The 27,350-nt window shown below is 41.0% G+C and overlaps 1 protein-coding gene across 2 annotated transcripts in view; it reads right to left on the bottom strand.

Moving 5' to 3' along the window:
• Positions 1 to 27,350, bottom strand: part of itfg1 (integrin alpha FG-GAP repeat containing 1) — a 148,722-nt gene that overhangs the window by 11,722 nt on the left and 109,650 nt on the right. For both annotated transcript variants that reach the window (XM_044366039.1, XM_044366106.1), the window contains exons 13-15: positions 23,630 to 23,673; positions 21,289 to 21,367; positions 4,803 to 4,927 (exon numbers count right to left, since the gene is read on the bottom strand). In XM_044366039.1, coding sequence (XP_044221974.1) covers positions 4,803 to 4,927; positions 21,289 to 21,367; positions 23,630 to 23,673 — 248 coding nt within the window. The remainder of the gene's footprint in view (positions 1 to 4,802; positions 4,928 to 21,288; positions 21,368 to 23,629; positions 23,674 to 27,350) is intronic.

Genomic DNA, 27,350 nt, shown 5'->3' with positions numbered 1-27,350 from the left:
TTTGTAATTACTGTCCCACAGACATATTTCAAAGTGTCCCATAATGATCTAACTGGATTTCTAACTGTATTTAAACAGTAATCAGTTGAGCTGATTTCATGTGTCAGCAGAGAGGAAATATTATAAAACTACAGTTAAAAAGAAAAATACATAAAATCATATCTGAAGAAGGCTGTAAGAGGTGAAAGACAACAGATTCTGCAGATAAATCATATCAGTGGGAAATGTGATGGTTAACATAAAAATCAAGGAGGAATAACAGGAAGCTTTATCCTGTGCAACAACATAATTCCTGAGCTTGTGGATAAGGACTGTAAGCATACAGTACAAATCAACGGTGTAGAAGTGGATTATACTGGAGGAGTAGTTTAAGTTTGTCTCTATAGATATTTCGATACTTAGTCATGGTTGGAATTTTTTTCAAGCTTGTGACGATGCAAATAGGATTGAGACATCAAATTTTTTAAACAGTTGAGCAAGAATAATGAAAGACTTACACCACCTGCAAGGCTGTCACCATTATACAAAAAATATAGGTTATCCCACACAGATGCTTCGAGTAGAGCACAGGCATCCAGTTTAATAATCAGTGTCAGAACAGACAGAGCAGAAAGGTCTGCTCGCTAATTGATCTGCTGCTGTTTGTGTTTCTTTACAAGATATCAGCCTAATATATGCAGCATTAGCTACTCGGCAGGTAGTGACGGGCTGAACAAAGCTGAATCTGGAAACTGTCAACCAACACGAACTGAGAATGCAGATCAGTCCGCAGAGTCATTTTAAGTCTGTCTTTCTCCAAGATGTCGCCATTAAATTCCAGATAGCCGGAGACAGCTGGCCACCTGGAGTAACGGCGGTCCTGTCAACTGCAGCAGGTGCACATGTAGTGAAACTAATCACGTCACACTTTACGGGACTGTTGTGACTCAAACAAGCTAATGTAGCAGCTATCATCTACGTTACTTTTTGACTAAAAAACTTTTTATGCATATTGTAAGAACTCTAATTTCATGATTTAAACATTTTATACATCGTGCAAAAACAAAAAAAATCGGATTAATTGAATGAATTTGTTATACTGCCCAACCCTAGTTGGTCTTTTACTTTAAAAATAAAGCCCCTACACACCCATGGTTGACCCAAACAAGTGTTTTCACTCATGCTGTCAGATTAGTCCTCCTCTCACATCTGATTGGGCGTGTCCAGATTGACACATTTATCTTTATTATCAGTTCATAGAGTTTGATGACATCATCGTTCCACCCGACTCCAACCTGACTAGAGGTCTAATCAGCCTGAGTGATGGTAAAATAACATTAGGAAGGACACTGGAAGTATTCTTTATTTTTAAGTTTAGAAATTGCAAAGATGTTACTGCTCAGGAGTGTAAGCTCAGACTCTCCACCCCCCCCCCCCCCCCCCCCCCCCCCCCCCCCCCTCTCCCATGTACACCTTTGCCTCCTCCTCCAGCAGTCAACACAGTCACATAATCAGTTGTGGTTTATAAATGTGTCCTTTGGGCCTGTGCTTTTCTGGTTTACATCATTTGTTTGCAGCACATTCACCTTTCCTCTGTTTGCTTCTAGTGAAAAGTTATGAGAAGACTTGGGCACTTGGGTATGTAATTGGTCAGGCAGTGACTCTTAGAGTCAATCAATCTAAAACATTTGCTTGCAGCCAAGTGTCTGACAGCAGTTTGACTTTGCACAAGTTCAAGTTTCTGTTTTAGGAGTTTGCTGCCTTCAGGCTCAGCATCCAGTGATGACATCTGACATTAAGACTGACACAGACTGTATTTAACCTCTGCACACAACAGTGCTTCTATTTCTATAAAGGCTCTGCATCATCATCACTCACTCTGGTGGCTTTATTTACCACATTTATCTAGGTCTGATTTTACCATGTATCTAGCTTTAGCCCCTGCTCAGGCATGCATGGCTAGTTCATATGGGGTTAAGAGTTCAGACATACAGTATAAAGAAGGGGTGGGGGAGGGTCTGATTTAAAAGCTGTAACCACGCCTGTAGCTAGGAGGAATTAACATTTCCAGTTCTACATTTGGCTGAATCTGGAAGTGGCACTACTCTTTAATTGTAACTCTCCGTTCTTCGTCAATTGAGAGGAACCACATCTCGCAGCTATTTTGAATAAGCGTGCAACAACGGCATTGCTTTTTACATAACGAGCACATTCTCGCCGCCAGCCATTGTCGCTTAGCTCTTGGAAAGCACTGCCGTCGATGCGCGCAACTGGCGGGGGAGCAGAGCTGGAGACGAGTCAGCTTCCACTACTGCTGCCTGGGAGCAGATCCGATCTGGCTGTTTGGAAGAGAAAAGTGCTCCCAAGTCTTCAGAGAGAAAGAGAGACACTCTGGTTCAAAGCCAAGGAAACTGGCACACTATGAGAGAGCGAGGGAGACGGATACAGAGATGGAGGGTGAGGGAGACAGAGAGAGAGTGAGAGTGACAAGTAGGGGACTGATTAGTGAAGTAAACCACTTTGAGCAGCAAAGGGAATCCCCTGGGTGGAAGATAAGTGAACAGGAGGAGAGAGACTCACAGAGGAAGACAGGGAGGGGGTGAATAAAAGAGAGGAATGATTGGACAGAAGATGGAAGATATCCAAGTAGATTTTACAAAACCTCGCCTTCTGTGAAACAGCAGGCAGAAACTCTCGTTGTGGAAAAGAAAATTGTAAAGAGCACAGTAGGGGAGATAGGGAGAGAATGGGAGCAAGACAGATATAAAGACAGACAGAGAAAGGAAAAAAACGAGAAAAATAAATTAAAAGAGTTGACAAACAGAGATCAAGGAGCAAACCTTCTGACTGAGCAGAGCGGTGTAGCGGTCAGGCTTTCTAAACCTTTCCCTTTTTTATGTGGAGTTTATCAGAGCTGCTCCTCCTCATTACAGGTAGATTTGCTGGAGTTACTCCACTCCCCAGTCCCTCTGGGGAGCGGAGTAAAAAAAAAAAAAAAAAAAAAAAAAAAAATCTACTCGGGATAATGGGTTGCATCTTTAGGCATTCATTAATTCACTTTGTAGAAAGAATGGGCGAGGAGGAGGGAAAAAAAAAGGATCACATTTCTTTGCATAGTAAAGAGTGTGAGGAAAGGGGACAACAAAGCAGCTTGTTTGAGATGAGTGTTCGTGGTGCATTACAGCTTCTGAGTCGCGGACCGACCCATCTGCAATTCTAATCGGCTGCTCGACGAAGACCTTGGTACCACACGGGAGGAGGAAAAAAAGGGCCCTGTCGTGCCTCATATTCAGTGTGACAAGTGCAACATGTAAGAGAGAAAACAGAGATGGAGAAGAATGCACAGATAGTGAGAGAGCATTAACTGAGGAGAGCTGACATTTGAGGCAGTGTAGTGTAGAAATGTGGCTGACGAATAGATTCAACTAAATGATTTACTATATAGATGTAACGCTGGCTTATAGTATGACAGGAAGCCCCACACAGGTAGCACCCAGAGAGTCATTCATGCATCCTCTACTCTCAGGGTTGTTCGACAAAGATTTGTTTGAAGCTCAAAGCACAGATGTGGGTGCTGCTATTTCTGTTCCAGCGGGGTGCTCGTAGCACCTTTGTCAATCCCCCGGGTGACGTCATCAATTTTCCTGTACATTTGAAAGGAAACGTGGAATCTATCTGCCATAAAACTGTCTGTGTTACATATTTCAACTCCTAACCTGTCCTCTTCTCTTTAAATCACTGGATGTGCTTCTTCTCTCCTCACTTCTACCTCCCAACCCGCCACTTTTTTTGACCAACAAAACATTATATATATATATAACAGCTGAGAAAATACTTCACTGGTACTCATTGAGCAGGATTCATTCAATAAAAAGACTGTATTGTGAAACTGAAATAAAATACTCTCTACATGTGTTTAAGGGAATTAATGAGATTCATGAATTCACAAGCAAAGCAAAGACTGAAAGTGGAAAGATGGACAGTGAAACTGATTAGCATTGTGTAGACATGTTGACCTTTTCAGTTTGAGTGAAAGATGGCCATCACATTCATGGGGGTGACGTATTTTATAGATCCGTAAAAAGAATAGAAAAACTGAATTCTTTTGTGGACTATAGTTTCTCCCACACTCTTGCTATCTGCTTCCCTGGTGTGCAAATATTTCTTTGACATGATGTGACAGTCGACATAAGCACAAATATCACATATTCTGTTGTATTAACTGATGCCTAAAAAAAAAAAAAACAAGCTCAACCAGGCACTACATGTTTTTTGCAAGATTTGGGAGATACTGCTGTGTCTTTTCAGCATTTCTAATTTGATGAAAATTCTTGGAAAGAAAACCCCTTCTCATGAATCTTCACAAAATATTCTTCAAACAAGTCTTACAATCCTCAATAGAAATGCGTAACATCCACCTCATTATGAAATAAAGCCAGAGTGTTAGGAGAAAAACAACAATTTTGCTCTCTGCTTATGTCTTTAAAAAAGCTTGAATTGTTCTTACCACATATTAGTCTCATTTGTTATTTTTGCTCGTGTCTTACTGACTTTTTTGCTGCTTAGAAATTACTTAATTTAGCATGCCAGTTCCACAATATATGTAAGGTACTTGATATAATTTGCACCCAGGAGGTTGAAGTGCTTTTAAATCTTGATTGTACAGCATACCTCTTTTCCTTCTTTGTGACTGCTGTAGCATGCAGACACACCTCTATAAATGTGTCTCCCTTTAATAATCTGTGAGACCATATAACCTGTAGCTATTCCTACATGAGTTCTGTGACGTGTCTAGGTAATATAACTCTCTCATATTTCCTCACCGTCTCTCCAGGCTGTCGAGGGATGCCGACGAAAAGGTGATCCAGGAAGTTGGCGCTGCGTCCGAGGCCCAGCACAGTGTAGGGAAGCTGGAGGGAGAAGTGAGCCGACTGGCTCAACTGACCGGCTGCAAGAGGGGAGAAAGAGAAATGAAACAATGTTTAATGAAAGAAAGTGTTTTTCTCAACACATACTGTGACTGTAAGGATAACTAATGAGCCTTATCTCAGAGGGTATTTTTTGCTCTACAGTTCTGTTTTTGAGGGCCAGTTTTGTTCCTTTTTATTTTTAGCCATGCTAGCGGCGTGGCTCGAGGGATGGAAATGTCAGCCTGCTGACTCAGTCAGTCCTTCACTTTGGTTCAGACTGAAATATCTGAACAATTACTGGACGGACTGCCATGAAATTTAGTATAGACGTTCATAATCCCTGAAGGATGATTCCCTCTGACTTTGGCTTTGACTAGTGCCACCATGAGGTTGACACTTGTGATGTTTAGTGAAAAGTTGCAACAATTATTGAATGGATTTTGATCAAATTCGGTACACACTCCTCACACACTCTAAGATGGTGAACATGCTAAACATTACACCTGCTTAACGTCACGATGTTTGCATCGTCGGTTCTTCGCTGATGTCATGCAGCTGCAAAGGCCCTGCTTTCCCAAAGGAACTTTGGGATTTGAAGTTTTACGTAACGAAATATAATCAGATCTAACCTAACTGATCCCGACCATTACTGTCGGTGATAAGACTAAAACAAACAAGTAAACATAATGAGAGGGAAGAGGAATAAAACACACAACAGGAGTGACCGAGCCAGAGGGACTGCAGCCTGAGACCTTGTGCTCTGACATGAAGGAGCATCATAAAAGATACAAATCAGAGCGAGACACCTGAGGCCAGTCCACCACCTCTCCCTGTCTCCTCACCTCCTCCTCCTCCGTCCTCTAATCTCTTCCTTCTTATTATTCTCATCCAACCCTTACTCTCTTGTTTCCTCTTCTCTGCCCATCTCTCCCTTTCTCTCCCCTGATACATCACTCCGATTCGGCCTTACTTGTTTCTCTTCCCCTTCTTGTTCTCTTCCCTCCTGCTCGTCTCCCTTCGCTCACTCCCCTTCAGCTGCTGTATCTCGCCCACGCCACCCAACTATGCCAAGTGCAGCCGACATAAATCAACCTCTACGTGGTAAACAAAGAGAGGGAAGGAGAGAAAGAGGGATGGAAGAAGAGAGAAAGAAAGCCTGAAGGCAGCCAGTGATCAGAACTAATGTGGATGGACTGCGTATTGCAGGCCAAGAGGAGCACAACAGTTTACTTCTCTCTCCCTCTCTCTCTCTCTTTTTTTAAATCTATGCCTAACCTCACTTTAGTTTAAAAAAAAAAAAAATTGTCTGGCTCATTTTTGTCCTCCTCAGCTGACCCTGGATCAGATCAGTCCATCTCACTGCAGCTCAATATTTCTCTTCCTAAATGCTCCTTCACGTTGCACAAACATAGCTGCCATTTTACTCTGGCAGCATGGTGTGTGAGGGTAAAAATTGATCAGTTAGTGGATGAAAGTGAGTAATTAACTCAGGTAAAACCGGGAGTGGTGGTTGTATGGAGTTAGTGCAATAAAAGATTGTCCATCATTATGTAATGCACATGCTTTAGCTCCAGTCGGTCTGAGTGCTGAATAGACCCATCGACTTTTGCCACTTTCGACTAAAGAAAGCTTTTTATCAGTCGTCTCTCTTTATCACTCTAAATTTCTCTCACTTGCTATCGCTCTATGTATTCTATTTTCCCAGCTTTTTAGTGCAGGGTTTGTGGTGTTGTGAAGAGGCAGCATAATTGCCTTAATCGCACACCGCAGACAGGGACAGAGAGGGAGAGAGAGACAGAAATATTGGCTGTTTCCAGGAAGAGCTGGGCACAGTTTCATGGGCATTGACTTGTTCAGGGTAGTACAAAGCCCTGGCTTCTAACAGACATTGAAGATCGTAAGAATCCTGGGGTGTCTGACATTTACTGAGAGGTGCATGTGTGCGTGTATGAGTGAGTGTGGGTAGGGGAATTGTACCAGATCATTAAAGTGGAAATCTGTGTTCTATTGTATGGGATTTTATGTGCAGTTTTTAATGATGATCAAGTGCTGAAACAGAATTATTGAATATTATTTAATTATTATTATAATTATTATTTTTCCAAGGTGACTTAAAGACTGATAAAGAAAACAAAATGCGCAAGAATTTTGAGTACTATGTGTACTATCCTTGCCATTGACAGGATAATTTCATTACTGAGGAGCAAAAACACCTGGAAGTCAAAACTATTTATAATGTCCTTTTCAAGTGTAACTTCAAGTTGTATCACAAGTAGGCCTCAAAGGACTTTACTCAGAACTAGCCTACCATAATCAGATTTACCAACAATCACAATTCACTCAACTAAATAAGGTAATAGTGAAACAAAACAAGCCTACCTATTGTAGCTCGTCTATCCACTACAACTGCTCTAAGACCCTCAGTATATTAAAAGAAACCATGAACGAAAATAAAGGAAGAAACTCTAAACCAAGCGAAGACAGCTGAGCATGCAAAGAGGCACTGGGGTAAAAAAAATCCAATGGACATTAACATGGACAGTGACCCTAAAACAAAAAGACATGTAAGACAAGAAGAAACATGATGCAGTAAGAAAATGAATTTGGCTAATGTCCAGAGAAATTAGGACAGCGAACAACAAGCACTACATGTCTGTATAAAGCTCTGACTTAAAAGGGAACAAAAATAAACTGATTGACTAAACCTGCTCACCATCAACCACCAGCAACCAGAGGAGGGATTTCTTCTCTAACAGATTTCTTCTGCCCCAAATCCCTTTCACCTACAGTACTTCTGTTTTTTTATTATGAACCATGAAGTGGCCTTTATGGTATTGCCATTTCTTTTTGTTGATATCCACCAACCAAAAGCCAGATGGACTAACAGATCTGAAGAACAGGAGTGTTTGAGGGTATCCAGGAGGGGAAGCCGATTTAAATCAGTCCACTGCCACTCAGTTCTTCACACTGAACCTCTTCCATCGGGTTGGACAGAACAGGATTGATTTTTGAGGGGATTGTACCTTTAAGCCTGCCTTGGTTTGATGTTTTTGACAGACAGACAGTTTCATGTCAGTGAGCTAGAGGTGGATGGCTTGCACTTGGCCACTCAGCAGGGTGGAGTGGGTCTGAGTGTGTGTGTGTGTCTGTGGGTGTGTGTCTGATGGAGGATCAAGCAGGGTTACGTCGCAGGCAGGGAGCCTGGCTTAGCGTCTGCTGAGTGCTGTGTGTGTAGACTGGCTAGGAAAAGTAGCCGCGGCTGGAGCGAAGCCATTTCACAACATGGGAAGGCTGGCAGAGGGTATTATGCAGAGCAGTGTATCGGAGTGTCTGTGTGTGTGTGTCTGTGTTGGAGTGTGTTTTTGTGCTATCTCACTATAGCAGAGCCATTGAGGCCTTGGCAGGGAATACCGCCCTGCACACATGACTGACAGCCTACAATCCATCTCTTAGAAGACAAAGCGGATTCAGCAGCACAAGCAGTCAGCCCTGGTGTGTGTGTCTGTGTGTGTGTGTGTGTGTGTGAATGTCTGTGTGCTCATTTTCATTTTCACAAAATTCTACACACACACACACACACACACACACACACACACACACACACACACACACACACACACACACACACACACACAGTTACTGTCCAAAGCCCAGCCAATATTACGAACAAGGGCACACAGAAACACACAGACACTGAGGACCTCACACACTGACAGCCAGACACTCACGCACACATACACACCTGAAAGTAAATATTAACATTTTTAAAGGTTATAGCCTGATTTGTTTGATTGCAGAAAAAGAAGGAGAAAGAGAAAAATAAAATATAAAGAGTGAAGTATTAGAAAGTGCTCTCTTCTCCATCTGAGCGTTTTATTTATTTCTATCAAACTCCAAAACTGAGGTTTTTCTGTCCTGCAGAAGTCCTGCCTCAAGTTAATTGGTCTGCACAGTCTCAGGTAGACCGAACCAATGATTCACTAACTCATTAAAAGCCTGGAGAGGAGGAATCATACAACAGATGACATGTCTTTGAAAAGTGCTCCAATATGTTAAGAGATACTGTAGTTAAATATAGGTGAGGCTGCCATCTCATGTGATCAGCAATGCAACATGAAATCAAAACATTTCTGTCATCTAGACTTCTTACGTATAACTTAACATGCTGTGTTTAACTAGGTCTTTGACCATAGACCAAGACATAAGACAATACTAATACTAATGAAGAAAAAAGGGTCTATTGTAGCCTGCATAGGTCCATTAGCCTCTACTCTGTAGTACCAATATTAATGATGTGTGAAGTGGCTACTAAAGTGTTGTAATGCTGAAAACATTAAAGGGGATCTATTATGCTTTTCCTTACACACACACACACACACACACACACACACACACACACATATGTATATGTATATAAAAAACTCACACTGTGCCAGCTCGACCTGAGTTGAGCTGGCACACTGTGAGTGTTTTCCTATTACACAGCAGGCACAGTAAAAATAAGTTGTTTACCTGTTGAAGATGTGCTGGTTGTCTGCAGCTCTTCATCAAAAATCATCATCACTGTGGCTGTTTCTGCTTGTACTATTCCTCTCTGCATTATTTCTTACTGATCCGCTGAACAAATAGCTCCAAATACCTCCATATGTTGTTGTGTTGACTGTTTTTTAGTGCTGCTAACAAAGCTAAGCTAATTCAGTGAGGAGCACGTTTCATTTCTTGTAAATTCTTCACAATAAAAGTCTCCTGTTATTCAGTCATTTAAGATCTTTTAATATGAAGCAGTGAAATAGGAAATGTTGGGTTTGCATCGGCGGTAACTTAACACGACTCTGATGCTGCTGCCCCTTGGCCAGCTTCCAGGAAGCTGACCAGTCAGAACAGAGTGAGCTCATCGGGAGGGGGGTCTTAAAGAGACAGGAGCTAAAACTGCCTGTTAAGAGACAGAGGCTGAACTGAGGGGCTGCATAAAGGGCCAGTGTAAGTTACACTAAGATTAAGATTTTTTTGAACTGTGAATCATGCAATACTACTCTAGTGGAGTCCCAGAATAAAAAATAGAGCTGTAAATCAGCATAATAGGTCCCTTTAAGCAACGTGCACAAACTTGGAGCCAATACAGCTTGCAGCAGGTTTGCTGCAGTTTGCATGGAAAGAGACAAGTAATGCAGAGAATGTTTCTTCATACTGGTCTGTGTATTCTGCAGAGTTTAAGTTACTTGCTTTGTTCAGATTTGCACAAAACTATATTTACTGTATATTTCAAGCTGCTTTTCCAACTCAAGTTGCCTCTCTTTCTCCTTATCCACCGGATGCATTTTTTCCGATTCAAGCTGCTTCTCCTCCCTGTCCATTTGTCTCCCTTACTTCTCCTGTTCAAACTACAAGGCTAACATCTCCTTCTGCTGCTCAAAAGTCAAACCAGCTGCACAACTGCTGGCGCAGACACCAACACGGGCGCTGGCTCTGCCGTGGCTGGAGAAAACTCACTTTTCTGTAACACACCTTGTTCAAACAAAGATGACAAAACCTCATTTCTAATCTCCTCCTTAGGCTTTTCTCTGCCACAATAATGCCATAATGGTCAACTATTTGCACAGACTGATCCTTTTTACAGCCACTTATAAATGCTGCTGTAGGCGCATCAAAAAACCCCCAACAAGGAAGCCATAATTACAAATTACTGATACAGACAGTAACATGTTCACTGCAAGACATGCATTTGACAACCCCCAGCAATTTCCACCTAACTGCCTAACCACAACTTATTATAACTGGCCCCTAGTCTTCATGTGGTTTGTGGCAGGTATTTACGCACTGAAAACCAGCGGACTTATAAAGTGACCTGCAAGTAGGCAACTCCGCAAAATCACACGGATGTGCCCTTGAGACAGTTGTCTGAAAACAACTGACACTAACCACGTTGCTACAACACTACAAAAAAACCAAAACCAAAACAAACAAACAAAACCCAAAAAAGGTACACAACCCAAAGGGGAAATGCCACTACAGCCTAACGGGGAAAGCTCTGTATACAGCATATCAGGACAGTAAAACCTACCTTCTAAACAAAACACAACAAACCAACACCAGTTCAGAAACCAAAGCTTCCTGTAAAAAAACACATGATGTATCTCTCAAAAATCAGAAACCAGAGCAAAACCAGAGCTAAACTAAAGCAAAACCAAAGACCAAAACAGCGCTGACGACAAACACACAGCACAAAGCCAGCATGCAGCTGGACCAAATCATAATCACACCATGTGCCCAACTGCTACCTGGGGCACAAAACAGACTTTTTAAACAAACTAACCCTAATAGACGAGACCCTCTTTGTTATGACCTGGCTCAAGTGGCCACAACAAAAGGGAGACACGCCACATCAAAGTTTAAACAAAAGCTATTTCATTAAACCAAAATTAAACCAAATTGAACCAAATTAAAGAATGAACTAAGTATATAAGGAATGGGGTGTGAATATCAGTAGCATCAGTGGTGTATGGTGAGCATGAGTGTAAGATGTGAACATGTGTGTGTTGTAAGGTACAACTAAGGCGACATAACTAAACCAAACCAGAACAGGTACCTGAAGGGAGAAACAGAAAGCTGCAAGCAGCAGCAGCAGCAGCAAGAAGCAGTCAGAGGAGGGAGAGAGACTGCCACAGCTGCAGCCCAGACTTTAACAACCTGGCAACACTGTGGGCCTTCAGGTGTTGCCAGGTGCCCTAACAAACACGTGCAAAGACAGAGCAGACAAGTAAATCACAAGTCCAAACAAGGATGACACCAGGGGTCATCACATTGTTGATATTTCTTTTCTTTCTCCTACGTCTGATACTTGCAAGCCAAGTTCTTGGAATCTGTTCTCTTGGCTCTCAGCAACACACCACATACTGTAATTTACAGCAATGCTGTTGGTTTACATTTACAGTATCCATACAGCTGCCTTTGCTGGTATGCTTTGACATCTGTATGCTTGTCACTGAGCTGACATTCTGGGCTGAAAATAATTCTGAACCCTGCACGTGCACATGAAATGATTTTAGATGTAGCAGCATGAAATCTGGAATTAGGATATGCTAATTACATTTTACCTTCAGTGGTTCGTGGTGCAAGTGTTTTTCTTGCCTGTTGAAATGAATTTTGATAGTCCTCACATTATTGTTCCTCTGTCAGTGAAATGACAGATAGGACATTGACTAGGATTTTGGGATGCAAAATTGACCTCCCTGTGGACATGAGAACAAAACAGAAAAAAACGCGAGAAACATTAAAGAGAGGAATACAGACAGAGAGAGTACATGGTTGCCTCTAAGGGAACTACATCATGTTAATGTGTGTGTGTCTGTCCTGCAAAGGTCTTATGACACATACAGTATCTCATGAAAAACCTCATCCTGTCCGGAGGTTTGACTATAGACATCTGGCTTTTGAAATAATAAAATTGTAACTAACAGAGGAATCGAAACATAAAACATGTAAAACAGTAAATGGGATAGTGAGATATACAATAATATCATAATTCCAGCGATTCTTCAAGGAAGGTAACGTGGTCATAAACATAATTGGCCTGCGGGAGACACACACATGCACACATACTCACTCTCTCTCTCTCTCTCTCTCTCTCTCTCTCTCTCTCTCTCTCTCTCTCTCTCTCTCTCTCTCTCTCTCTCTCTCTCCACTCCCCAGGGCTTCAAAACTGAAAGAAAAAAATGTTTTCAGAGAAATTCCTAGTGCCTGTCGCTATAGAAACCATTAGCTCCCCTGATGGTGATAAAAGGAGCAAATTGCAGAGATGGAGGGTGGAGCCATCAGGGATAGATAGTGCACATGCACACACACGCACACAGTCCGCCTTGCCTGGAGAGCCCCCTTCAGAGCCCATACAATGGTGTCAAGATCTGGACAATGATTTGTGAGGGAAGATTTGTGTGAATGTGTATGTGAGAATGTACGTGTGTGTGTGTGTGTGTGTGTGTGTGTGTGTGTGTGTGTGTGTGTGTGTGTGTGTGTGGTCACACACTGAGGGACCCAGAGGGCTTTATAGTTGTTTTGTCCTTCTCACCATGCAGCTCTGCACTGCCTCTCAAACACTACAGCACCGAACCATGTTGACACTTGGGCCCAGATGACGACCAAAATTACACTATGTGTGTGTGCGTGTGTGTGTGAGAGAGAGAGAGAGAGAAAATAGACCTAAAGACATCTGTCACCACCCTAGTTGGCCCTTCTTAAAAACCAAATAGAGATAGCAGATTTTGTGTCCTTAGTCCATAAAGTATGTGTCCTTTCAGTGGTGTTATACTAAGAGCTCATAGTAAAAATGAACTTTAGTTTTCAAATCTGCTCCAGAGAAAACACAACAGAAATTACAAAGCAATAGGAGAGTAAGTGAGTCAAAGTTGGAAAAACACACAAAAAAAGTCAGATTAAAGATTAAAACTACATTAAATGTTTCAAATGTGCAAGTTCAGAATTTTTGGAAAATCATTTAAAAGTATTGTGAACCTGATCTCTTGAGTTTTATTAGAGAACATTTAGAGCATACTGAACTGTACACTTGCTCATATAGAGCATGAGCATATGTCTTTGTGCATTTTCCCAGAACAGAAGCATTCATAAATACTTCTACTTCAAGAAACCAACACAAACAAGGCAGCGAGTTCCACAAAACACCTGCAATGATATCTGGGTATTGCAAGAACAGTAGAAGGAGTAGGACCTTGACAATAAGCAGACAAAAAGTTTTCGGAGCCATTAAGGACGGTAATATTCAAGATTGACAAAAAAACGTTAGCAAAAAAATTGCTTCATTAAGTTAAGCTTATCATCAGAGATTTTCACAATGATAAAACAAACAGCTGCAGATACCAGCACTGGTACTCAAACATCAGTCAGCATAAAAAAAAGAAGAAAAAAAAAAAAAAGACAAACTGTTGGCGGCAGCCTCTTTACAAGTTCCTCATCCACCAAAGGAATTGAGGAGGATGAATCGTAGGCCAAAGTTACAGCTAGATACGTTTTAAGTTCTTATGATTCATTTTAATGTCTGTGATAAGATTTACACTGGATAAACTGGGGAATAAGGTATATCATACTATCAAGACACAAACAAGCATTTCACTCAGTAGACCCAAGGATGTTTAGAGACAGAGAGATCAACAGACAGGCAGCCAACAACGATGACAAATTACTAAACAGTCTCTTTACAATTTATGGTATCTATATAAACTGGCTGCAGAGGAGAGAGATTACAGGGCCAGAAGTGAAAGAGGAAAGAGGCAGATAAGAGTGAGAGGAGGATTGGAGGAGGGATGCGGAGGAGAAAAAAAAAAAAGAGTGAAAAACAAGAAGAGAAAAAGCATGGTAAGCCTGATCAATAGTAATTCTCCCTCTCTCCGTGGAGGGTTATCTCTCCACTCATTTTTTTCCCCTTCCACTCCAATATTTCCTTCTCCTCTCCCTTTCCTCTGTTCTGATCTCTGTGCACTTCACCTCCCATCTCCTATTTTTCTCTTTTGTTCCACCCTCATTTTCTCTCGTCTCCTTTTCTCTCTGAAACTCCCTATGCTTTCAGCTCTGTCCTCTGCACCCTCTCATTTTCTCCCCTTCCAACCTTTTTTTCATTTCTCTCATCCACCTACTCTATTCTCTTACTCCCATATCCTGTATTCTCCCTGTGTGTTTCAAGCCTATCTTCCATATACAGTGCAGTAAAACGGTTTGAGAAAAGGGTAAAGCCTCTCTGTTGACTGGATGAAGTTTCTTCAAACCGGGGTGTACTGTGGCGGAGATCAGTATGACGTCAAGTGCAATAGGCTGGCTTTTATGAAACAGCTTGAGGCATCAGCATGATGCAGCAAAAAGTAACATGATTGGCTTCAGGTGAATATGGAGGTCAACACAATTCAGCGCTCACCTGATTTTCCGTTTGAATTTGCATACGAGTTGTTCTGGATCTCCTAAATGTCTGAAATGTTAAGATATGATAAATATGCTCGTGGATTAGGTGCTGCAGGGGAACATCTTTTTTAAAGGTTGTGTATGGATGTACAATGTGTGTGTGTGTGCTGTGTGAGTGAGGCGTTGCTAATCCGCTGAACTCATTAGCCTAATTGGACAGTCTGCAGAGAGCTCCACATTGATCTGGGCCTGTTATGATTCTCCTCCCAGTGAGCACTCACTTTTTTCTGCCTCCCTCTTCCAGTCACTGCTCTCTCAGATGTCCTCCCTCTCTTCCTTCCTTCTCTGTTCTCTATCTGTGCGCAATAATCTTTGGCACCGCAGACACACTCAGCCCGTCTGGACACCTCAAACTGCCCGGAGTTGTTACCATTCTCTCTTTATGCGTGTTAGCTTTACAACGTTATTCATTCTATTTCAATTTGCAGTCTGGTGGTACTAAAAGCCAAAAATGTTGGCTTCAAAGAAGCTAATGTAATGATGGGATGTTGGCACTGACAATAGCTGGATTTCATCTAAGTATATGGAGAAAATTATGTATTAAATTAAAATAAACTCACTGGAAATGGTGTACTTTGACAAACTACACTTTATTTCTTGAAAGACAACATCTTTTAACCTGCAAAAAATGAAATTCTGACAGTCTGAATGCATCGTTTCACCTCACTGCACCACAACTGACAAATTTATGAATGGCTTTCAATACTATGAAATACTTTTTCCTGTTGTGATACTGTGGCCATTAGCTGGTAAATTACAATATAAACTAATACATTTGTTTGTCTTCAAGTGGCAGTTCAGTTGAAATAGAAAAAGCTGATGCAACTCATAACCAAATAACCGCTGCAATTTGGAAGCAGAGAGCATCAATGAGCAGTAAAATATGTTTGGCAAAACTGGTGGGCAAATTAGACCTGCATATTAAATTTGGTGATATTTGGATAATATCTTGTTGAACCAAAAAATTTTCCCAAAATGACAAAACATTAGTGTAAGTCATATGGTAAAAATTTGAAGATACAATAAATAATTATTGCTATTCAGCCTCATGCAATCCTTTGGTGCCTTTGATGCCCCATTAAATTGTTTTCATTTATTTTTGTGATTTTCTTTTATTTTTATACTGTTATGATGTTGGATGTCTATGTTAAACATGGTCAAAGGTCCAAACCTGAGGTGAACGTGTAAAAATGCTGTTTCCATTTCAAGTAAAGAATGAGAAAAAGAAGTGAAATGCTACTACTACTGTTCGTTTATGTAGCCTCCCAAGCTGCCAGAAGTCGGCCGGGAGATAAAGATAAATTAGTTTTTTGAATTGTAAATCATGCAAAAATATACCGGTATATATTCCCAGAATATAAATATAGACCTGGAAATGTGCATGATACGTCCCCTTTAAAAAATGCAAGATGCTGTCTCTGGTTTCAAGATTCATACCAACTTTGACCTGAGAAAATTCCTTCTTTGAGCTAAAAAAAGTATTAAATTACACAATAAATGAGGTTATTACTCTGCTTTGTCACCACTACTGTGGCATTCAAGGCAGTGATAAAAAATCAATAGCCTTACTTGTCCTTTTGATTGTTAACTATAACCTTACTATTGCCACTGAACGTTACATGTTACTTCCCAACGCTGTTCCCAAGCTGTCTAAAGATAAATGGTTCTGGATGAGTGTGTGTGAGCTGGGACACGAGAGGGAAACACACTGCGGTGTTTTTCCTGCTCAGCGTCTCTGCAAGTGTCCATAGCTTGATAGAGAGAGAGAGAGAGAGAGAGAGAGAGAGAGAGAGAGAGAGAGAGAGAGAGAGAGAGAGAGAGAGAGAGAGAGAGAGAGAGAGAGAGAGAGAGAGAGAGGAATAAAAAGGGCAGTTAATGAATAACTTCAACTATTCATCTCCAACACCCCACCTGTCTCCCTCTGCCTCTCTCTCTGTCTCAGCAGGAGTTAGTTGATAATGAGGTGTGCTGTTGTCAGAATCACAGCCCATGCTCATCCATCCAAGCTGCTTAGTAAGGGGCACAGCACACCACTGTCTGCTATGTATGTACACACATACACATACACATACACAAGGTCATGAAGAGACAGATGTCAGGGTACGCATGTGTGTGCTCACACACATGAAGACACACAGACTGAGGAATATGTGCGAGTTTGCGTACACGAATACATGTGTAGGCATGTACTGTGTATGTGTGTGCGTGTGTCTCAAGTATGTCGCCAGACTACGATGACTCTACTTCTGCTCCTCCCCTCTTCATCCAAACCAGCTGCTGATCTCCTCTGACCCACTTCCTTCCTTTTTACCATTCTTCTCTCTTTCTGTTATTTCCATTCTAAATCATTTAATCGCTTTTTCCTTTTTTCTCTCCTTTCCTTCCTTCTTCCTCTTTTCTTACAGTAACTCCATTCATACACTGTGCCTCCTTGGTCCTTGCCTCCATCTCTCAGCATATTACCATCTCTCCTTTCCTCTCTACTCTTTCTCCCTTTCAGGAGGGTGAAGGGTAAGTGAAGATCGTTGGGCCCCAGTGGAGAGGCCCAGACATCGTGGGTGTGTGTGTGTGTGTGTGTGTGTGTGTGTGTGTGTGTGTATGTGAGTAAGTGTGTTTATGTGTGCCCCATCATTGCTCATCTCTGGCAGTCTCGCTAGCTGTTCCCCGAGCTACAAGCTACAGAATAAATACACTTTAAATCACCACACATACACACACACACACACACACACACACACACACACCCACACACACACACACACAACACAGACACACACACACATAATGCACACACAGGCAGCCTGCTCCCTGGCAGCACTTTGCTGCTGTTAAATGAGGGGTCTAGGGAGTTGTGCCGGCAAAGCCTTTGGCTACTCTCGCTCTCCCTCCTCTCTCCTCTCACTCCAGTCAAACACACACTGGAAAAATAAGCCAGAGTCATGACGGACAGACTGTAATATGCCAGGATATTCTAATGTTAACTAAATGGGATTCTGCTTATTGAACATACAAAACCAGGAACATAAAGACGCTGTCTCGGGATCCAGAGACTTTTTCCAAGAGGAGATATAGTGGCTGAGTGGACAGAATGTCAAGACCATCTGGTCTTCACATGAACTAGACCATTGAACTGGATCCAGGTGAAAGCCAGGATCCTATCATCAAAAGATGAAGCTGTTGTCTTCTTTTGTCTGGAGTATCTTCTCTTAGAGTTACAAGATATATGGATGACCTGTGCCAAAGGTCCACAGGAACAGGACTTCACAGTTACATGAGTCTTGAACCCCACTAGTGTTCCCCATCCTGCTTTATTTCACCTCTTAAAAGGGCCCAGGGCTTTTCCATTTTTGTGAAAAATCAGTTTAGCAAGTCACCAGTAATTTGGTTTCCAGACCAACACATCCACCTTTAATGAAACAGTGTGTTTGGGATTCATTACATAACTGTTGTATTATTTATGATTCACTGATTAGCCCAGCCCTTTTCCCTTGACACACCATATCTAAACACCATATCTATCAGTACACATACCTGATTCACTTACTTGATTGAGAGATACTGAATATTAAGAGATTAAGATGATTTTGATTATCTATTAATCTACATTACCAGTCAAAACTTTGGATACACCTTCCCGTTCCCTTGAATCAGAAAGTGTGTCCAAACTTTTGACTAGTACTGTATAGTCTACAAAATTTTAAAAAATATTCCTCACACATCAAGGTAACATCTTAAAATTACTTGTTTTGTATGAGTAACAGTCCAAAACCTCAAGATATTCCATTTACAATCATATAAAGCAGAGAAAAGCAGCTGATTCTCACATTTGAGAAACTGGAATGTGTGAATGTTGGGCATTTGTCCTTGAAAATCGAATTGATTGAGTCAACTAATCGTTTCAGCTCTATTGAATATCATTAGTTTCTCATTTAAGTTAGTAAAACACTGAGGAGTACCACCTTTATGCTTTAACAGTACATCTCTAACTGAATAATCCTAAATTAAGACAATTTTTGTTCTCCATGATACCCAATCCTAGTGAGTGAGAGAGGTAAAAATGAATATTTTACTGTTAATCCTATTAAAAAGGGTCAGTAGCAGTCAAGTATGTTTATTTTAGTGTAAACTAATTCCCTTTATAAATAACTGCTTATTTTAAACTGACAATATTTTCAGTAATAACCTTCATTTCTTTTAGTCAGGACTGGCTTTTGCAGGGTCTCGCTTTAGTATGATTTTAAAACCGTCATCACCTCCGACTTCAGTGGAATTCTGTGTCCCTCTCCATCGTCTCTTCTGCAGTGGGCGTGGGTTCAGGTGGTGATAGCCCCCACCCCCGCCTCCTCCTCTCTTTCCCCCGCTCTCCACTGTTGCTCTATATACCCATTTAACTGCATATTTTGAACCAGTGAAGTGTGTGGAAAGGGAATGAAACCGTGGGCTTTCGTCACCCTTTCTAGCCCCTTAAAACAACTAAATACAGACCGGCCTGTGTTCATATTTTGTCCGCTCTGTGTTTTGAGCTTGGACACAGAGAGGCGAATTGAAATATCATCAAATTGAAATATCGGCAGCCATTGGAAGATTAGTTTTAGCACCGTTTTTTTTAGCCAGGAGCCTATAGCTGTGTAATGGTGGTGAAATAATAACGATGGTAGACTGTGGTCTGTCGAGTCATTCTTTAAATATGTATATACTGAAACTGTGCCAACAAATAAATGAATCAGTGAAATCTGACAAAGTGGGATTATGCTGCACACAGACACACACACACACACACACAGACTATATATATCTGTGACCCCAGGCTGTCAGTGCATCTTGTCCTCATCCAGCACTGTGTCCTTCCCACAATGTAACATCAACTAGGTTAACTGTAGCTAATACGGCACAGCACTGTTGTCCTCAATGCCTCATCTAATTTCTGATTCCATCCATCTATCTATTGCTCTCTACCTACAGTATGTATCTATCTATCTTTAGTAGGCTGTAGTCTCATGTGGTGCCGGGTTTCATCTGCCCCAGGGTTGCAGGAAACTCTCATCCTGTCATTCTACAGGTAATCGATGCAGCTGAACTAACAAGGTTTTCAATTGACATTAAAAAAAAGAAGTAGTCATAATTTACTATGTGAGAGACTGTCATCAATAGTGACTAAAACCTCCTACCTATGGTGTGATGCCTTGTGTATTCCTAAAAGCACAGAACACAGCCAGATGTTGACAGTACTGCTTAACAACAACAACAGAAGGAGCCCTTTGTGAATACATGAAGTGGAGCTGCTTGAGATTGAAAATTCATGAAAAAAAAAAACGACACAAACACACACACACACACACACACACACACACACACACACACACACACACACACACACACACACACACACACACACACACACACACAAGCAAGTCAATGAGCAACAGAAATCCACTTCCAGCACTCTGGATCAAACCTGACCTGTTTCATGCATAATCATCATCCTCATCCTCATCATCCCTGTGAATTTTGTCAAGAAAAGTCACAAATTTAAAGAGGACTACAGGTGATGCAGCGTGGAAAAACACATCTGCAAATCTTGTACGGCTTTTCAAATTATAACAAAGAGACCGGTCCTTTCTAGAAAGAGATGTGCCTTGGGCTTTAAAGAAAGCGAGGAAGCTACAGCTTATTGAGCTTTGCTGTGGAAGAGACGGCTCCAAGTCTTTCTGTATTTTTCTGCAATAGCCTTGCAAAAACTATGAGGAGATTGTATCCCATAGAAAGTGCCTACAGGTCAATATTTGATTGATAGTGCTGAAAAACTTTTTAAGTGGAAAGTCATTTTCCTGTTTACAGCATTTCACAACCTATGGATTTGTAAGTGAAACCTGTTATAATCCAAACAGCTTTCATAGAAATATAGAAAAAACAAAGTAATTGAGCATCTAACAGGACCTGTAATAACCTCAAACCATTGATAGAAGAAGTGTGAACAAAGCACAAAGTCCAGAAGCATCATGGGGCGAGGATTATAGCCTTATCAAACTGATTTATTCTCCTTTCAGTTACAGCAGTCTCTTGGAGGACCTTCTTTTTGCCTTTTTCTTTAGCTACCCTTTCTACTTCAGCCTTTGTCTTTGAGGTATAGAGGCTATTTTCTCATTTAAAAAAAAAAAGCTGGAAAATGAAATCAATATGTCCCTCGCTTTCTTCTCTATTTTCTCAAAATCCTCCAAGAGAAACCCTGTGGTGTTCTGCCAGACTAAGGACAGCTGTCATTGTGAGGAGGTTAAGTTATTAATAAACCTGACATCGATGTATAAATGCTCAGACAGTGACATTTTCAAAAAAGTAAATGTCTCTCTGGCTATTCTCTATCACTCAACTGGGTATTTTAGCATTAGCAGTGAAAGCTAACATGGAAAGAGATTAAAAAAAAGAAGAAAGTACTGACCTGAGGCGTTTTTCAGGTAGCCATTGGAGTCCACTGTGGTGTACATGACATAGGGACCTGGTTGATTAACACCAAAAGGCTGCAAAAAAACATACATGCAAAGACAAGTTAAAGAAAGAAGTTTTTGTCCGTCAGCTGTGTGACAGGAAGGGCGAAAGAACACACAGGCAGACATGAAAGCAAGAGTGGGCAGAAAGACAGACAGGAATGTTGTCACCACTGTGACCTTTAGCTGTTTTTCACTTTTATTTTCGCTAGATGACATAGAAAATGTCTGACGTAGCTGGCTTGAATCTGACAGAGCATAAATGAGTGTGACGGCTGTGTGTTTGTGCGTCTGTGTGGGCGGATGCGGAGTGCTGTCTTATCTCTTCATTATGAAAGGATGACAACTAATGAAGAGATCTGTCGCGCTCTCCCTCGCTTTACATCAGCTAATCATGAGCCTGTTACACACGCGAACGTACACAGTGCATAAGAGACTCGGGCCTTCATCTTGTGACACTCAGCGGTCAGGTGAGAGAGGAACGGACATGAGGTCAAAAAAAAAAAAAAAAAAAAAAACAGGAACAGAGAGAGAGAGAGAGATGAGAAAGCCACACAGGAGCAGACTAGTGGGCTGAAAGAAAGACAGAGCAAGAGAGGTGTGACTAAGAAGAAGAGGAGCGAGACAGTGAAATGAAAAGATAGAGGAGGTGATGGATGGGAGAGGAGAGGAGTAGGAACAGCCGCAAGCTCCACTCGTCTACTGCATTCATCATAGCTTTCAGTTAGACAACAAGCGGGTGGAAGAAGAGACGGACAGAAAAACCAAAACAACTCTTATACCAGCAGCTTCTTGTTGATGTCAAAGCTAATGTGCTTTGCGAAGGGCTTTCCGGTGGTGAGAGGTTGTATAGGGAGTGATGCTATTGGCCGCTTTATTTCTTCCTTGGTCCATCTACACATGATCATCAAACATTTGCTCTTTAGGATAAATAATAGCAGATTAAAATCAAGCTGCTCCGTAAACTGGTGGCTACACTTAACTCCAAAATACATTATATTATAAGAGCTTGTGGGATGTTTTTAATGCAAAACCTTATTCTGTAATGTAGTAGCTTTCAGTCCAAACGCACTGTAAGGAAATATAATTGCTTTATCTAATCGTGAAATGGAATAGTTTTGGGCCTTAATTGTGCTGATTTGATACTGGAAAATGTCTTTTAAAGCACCAATAGATTTATTTTATTGTTTTGAGTTTGTACATTATCTGCTTTTTTTCAAGAGTGTATGAATCTCAACTAAGACAAAAGTCAAATAAGCTAAATGTACTACTAAGGAGTTGATAACTTCTGAATTCATTTACAATCATTTACAAAACACACCTCATGCTTTGGTCTACTAAACTAATTCCAGAGGCAGAAACGGAGCTTAAGGGAGCACTGTGAAAGGCCAAACTTCAGCTTGTATGTAGAGTACTGATTAGCATCGTCTGGCCTTGTTATACCATCGCAAATATGAAGCCTTGGATACCTCATAAACATCCAGATTGAGAGTAGAGGATCAATTTGGGATGAATACCTGCTGTTACAACATGATTAGCACAACCCAGCCTCAGCGGAGACCATCACTGTCAACATGTCCCTGAACAACAACAAGCAACAAGCAAAACACCGAAGTATATTTGCCAAGGACAGAAGGAGAGGACAGGAGGTCAAACACCTCACGTCTTTTGCCCTTGTATTCAAAAACTCTCACACTGGTAATTCATTGGGAATGCAAAGAGAGCATGGAAGAACAAGAGTATGAAATACAGTATAGCAGGCCTACGGGTTCGTTATTAGGCGGTCTACAACTTGTATGCATGAAGATAGAAAGAAAGGAGGAGGGGTATGAGCAGGTGGAAATCAGGTGGTGGTTTATCGCATAAAAACAAACCATTTATTTTAGTGTTTTCCATTTGTTGTACTGTTTTTCAAGCTGCGGGTAAAAGAAAGGTTCTTTTACATGTAAAGAGGTGCTCATACGGCCCTAGAGCTCCAAAACACATCACCCATTCAAATCCCCTTCCCTAATTTCCTGAATATAAAGTTGATCCTCCCCACATATGGTGTAGTTTGGACGGCAGTGATGATATTTCAGCCTATTTCTGTCTTTCTACTGAAATATTGCTGTGTATAGTAGAAGATAAAGATGTATGCATGAAGAGATAAGTGCAATGGGAACAGACGGTACACCCAGACACCTGGTCAGACTGGTCAGTGGTCAAACAGATAAGAAATAATTTGACCTCACAACGATTTTTATGCTGTCATTAGAAAAATGGACAAACAAAGACAGACAAAGTCAGACTTCTTACCTTGACATCATCAGGACAGTCGTTGGAGCAGAGGCCGCTGAGCACTGAGAAAGACGGAGATGCCGGAGTTAGACATGTTATTCAGCATGTGTTATATGTCCAACACGATAACACAGTCTGCAGTGGGACAAGTGTCAACATCTGTGATGGTATACTGATGCTGAGCCCTAAGGGCCACTGCATCAACATGTATCAAACATCAAGAGAGTCAAACTCATTTCATACTGAGGAAGAAACTTTGCTCACACAAAGACTCAAACAAGCTCCGCTGTGGCTGACAGTCGAAACAAACAAAAAAAAAAAAATCTAATTTATATTATGTTAAAACGTTCCTCACATTCACAATATACTTCAAACAATTTAATTATCATTTTGGTGTGGCAGGTGAATGTGGACAAGACAGACAAGTAAAGGAGGGAGGAATAGAGGGAGGCTTATAAATAAATTGCCAGCAATGAGGAACATAAGAAATAAATGTGAAAACTATTAAACTGCGTGTGCATGTATATGTGCGTGCTAAGAGAGTATTTCACTTATTTGTGTGCAAGCTGAGCGAAGACAAAATTAACTGAATTGCTAATCAGTCATTAAAGAAGTGACTTTATTAGCATACTGATTGGGTCCTGGGTTTAGGTTCCCTTGATTTGCCTGATGGAGTCACGCTGAAGCCCAATACTCTGCTAATAAGGTCTGTACCAACCAGCAGCCAAACTCAATACACCTGCTGAAAGAGAACATCACAGTGTCCCTGGATGAATGATGATGCCTTAATATTTGATGACCTCACCACAAACATACAGTGTATTGTACACATAGCCTTAATTACCAATAGGAACAAATATCCATCTAATATCCATGACGAACTGCACAATTTTCTCTGTTTATTCTTTTAAGTCTACAATTCATTTTTGTCTGCCGGTCCACATTCACCCTCGCTCCTCTGAGCAGCACACCATTAAGCCTTAACAAATGCTATCTATTAGGAAAAGCTTCAACACGGTGGGTCTAAAGGGCAATCCACACCCGACAGTGTTTGTCTCACAACAAATATGCTTCTGTTTCTACAAATGTGTCAAATCACACACATCACTGAGGGAAACTTGTGAAAACACACAACCTACTCTTTTTTTTCCCCCAACACTAGTGTATTTTTTTCTACTTGCACACCTTCTGAAGGACAGGGAGCCATTCCAATCACATAAATCTTCAACTTTCTCTATGATATAAACATAACAATTGGTCAAGACTTCCTGTTGCAGGGTTTGTCAGTCCAGACTGAAATATTTCAACAACTATTTGATGGATTTCTGTGACAATGTAGCCTAATGACATTGGTGATCCCCTGACTTTTACTCCAGTGCGCTCTGGGCACTATGTGTTAAAAGGGCTATATCTCCCACACCGTTTCTGCTATACTGATTAAACCTACTCAAATTGGCACTTTAATATAATATCCATTATTTTATTCAAATTGAAGCACAGAACCTGAAGAACAAAAACAAGAAGTGTCCATACACTTACAGGCTGTATGTGCACTACTTTTCCCAATAATGTCAGTCTCACTTGTAGCTCAGTAGATGTTTTATGTTTACTTAACTTGACAATAAAACTATCAAATAAAGTGTGAGCAATTACACTTGTATGCAAACGCAGCAGTGGTCTCGGGATGAGGACTGCATTGCACCATTTCCTTGTACTCTGATCCCTCTCCGTGGCAAAGTGGTATCACTTTGTGTGAATAAACAAGGGGATTTAAAAAAAAAAGAAAAAGAAAGAAGCTTTGATTGGAAAAGAAATAGCGTACGTGTAGCAAAGGCAAATTTGCTGCTTTGAAGTTCACAGGCTTATTATGTATGTGCCTGAAGTCGAATTCAGATGGAGCTCCCATCAAAGACAAACATGTGTTCCTTGACCCTGACTGACCACACTACATATCAGCTGCTACTTAACATCCTTGATAAACAGGTTGCAGTTAGAAAATTGATTTACCAAGAAAAACACTTTAATGTTTAATCAAGGCCCTTGGTTTGTTGCCATTAAACACTGTTTTTCAAAGCATGTTCAGTAACGCACATAGGAATTCTAGGAAACGTTCACTAGCTGTTTACAACATACACAAACAGACACGGACCTGCACTGGCCACAGACCTTCATCGTTTCATGATTCCTCTGATCAGATTGGTTGGATATAAATTACGACACGGTGACATGGTGGCCTTTATTGAGTGTGTAAACACGAGGCGGTAAAACTTACAGTTCTCTCTGATTGTGCAAATGAATGTAAGAAAACTCTGTAATCTCTGAAATGACTTCAGTTGCTTCTCTAAAACTCAAGGACGTTTCTATCCGAAGGGCTTTGATGTTTTCATACCTTTGATGTCTTCATATCTAAAAAGCTTAATGATGTAGTTTTAGTTTCATTCAACTTCAATCAGGTTCTGTTCCATGTTTGGTCATCAGCAATATGCTCTCATCAATGAGGATGTTTACATGCACATTTCTGAACCTTGTTCTGGTTTTTGGTCGTATTCAGCTGCACTGAATGCGGTGCATGAAGGACAGGAGGCACGCGACGTCACTTTCGCTGATTGAAAATGAAATGAGGGTCAAGCTGAAACAAGCTAACAACTGTGTGGTAATGATGGCAGAGAGTTCACAACCCAGCTCGCCCGCAGAGAGAGTGATTTTGCGCTCTGAGAAATCGAAAAAGCCGGTAAGAATATTACCTAACCTGTATGAAAATTAGCCTGTCGAATAACATATCAATTATGAATCAGTTCATTTGATCTCGCTCAGACGGACAGCCTGTTCTGAGTTCTCACTCTAGAGAGAGACAGAGAGAGAGAGAGAGAGAGAGAGAGAGAGAGAGAGAGAGAGAGAGAGAGAGAGAGAGAGAGAGAGAGAGAGAGAGAGAGAGAGAGAGAGAGAGAGAGAGAGAGAGAGAGTGTGTTTTAGGGTGTAGTACATATTTTATTTGTTTACTTTGTAATGTGTAGGTGTGTAGATCTTTTAAAAGACATGTTTATGTTGAAATAAATAAATCTATACAAGTAGTTCTGTCTCTCATATTGATTTGCCCTCTTATGGACATAATGTGCAAAAATAGATATTTGATTGGTTGTTTTTTAGAAGGAATAATCGAATCATCATTTTTTGTCAATTTTCACACAAGATTTAGATGAACTCTTTTCAGCCCCAGCATGAATACAATATATCTGCAGTTTCCAAGGAGCAGCAGCAGGTGGGAATACCTGGAAAACGCCACTGAAATGGACACAAAATGACCAATTTCCAAATTTAAAGTGACTCTATCATGTATCAACGATTCAACTTGCTCACAATGCTTTGCGGTTCCATTGCATTTTTGACAGCTGACGTTCCCGGAGCAGAAACAGATCTGACTGTATTTAGCTTATATCTATCCAACTAAATGCCTGGATTGGCCCTGATCTGGCTCGTGACATCCTTACTTTCACTTTCTGTCGAGGTGGATCATTACATCTTTTATCATATCTGCTGTTTTACTAGCTTCATTATTTGAGTTGAGGGCACACCTGTACACATGCCAGACAATGACTATGAATAGTACCAGTCAAAAGTTTGGACACACTTTCTCATTCAAGAGTGTCCAAAATTAGACTGGTACTGTATACATGCACACAGAATCCCAGTTATGACTCTTATTCTTACTATGGTGAACTATGGACTGACAAAACAAGCA

The sequence above is a fragment of the Thunnus albacares genome, chromosome 1 (assembly GCF_914725855.1).
Source record: "Thunnus albacares chromosome 1, fThuAlb1.1, whole genome shotgun sequence".
NCBI lineage: Eukaryota > Metazoa > Chordata > Actinopteri > Scombriformes > Scombridae > Thunnus > Thunnus albacares.
Note: the sequence above shows the minus strand (reverse complement) of the source record. Positions and strands in the feature narration are given on the sequence as shown.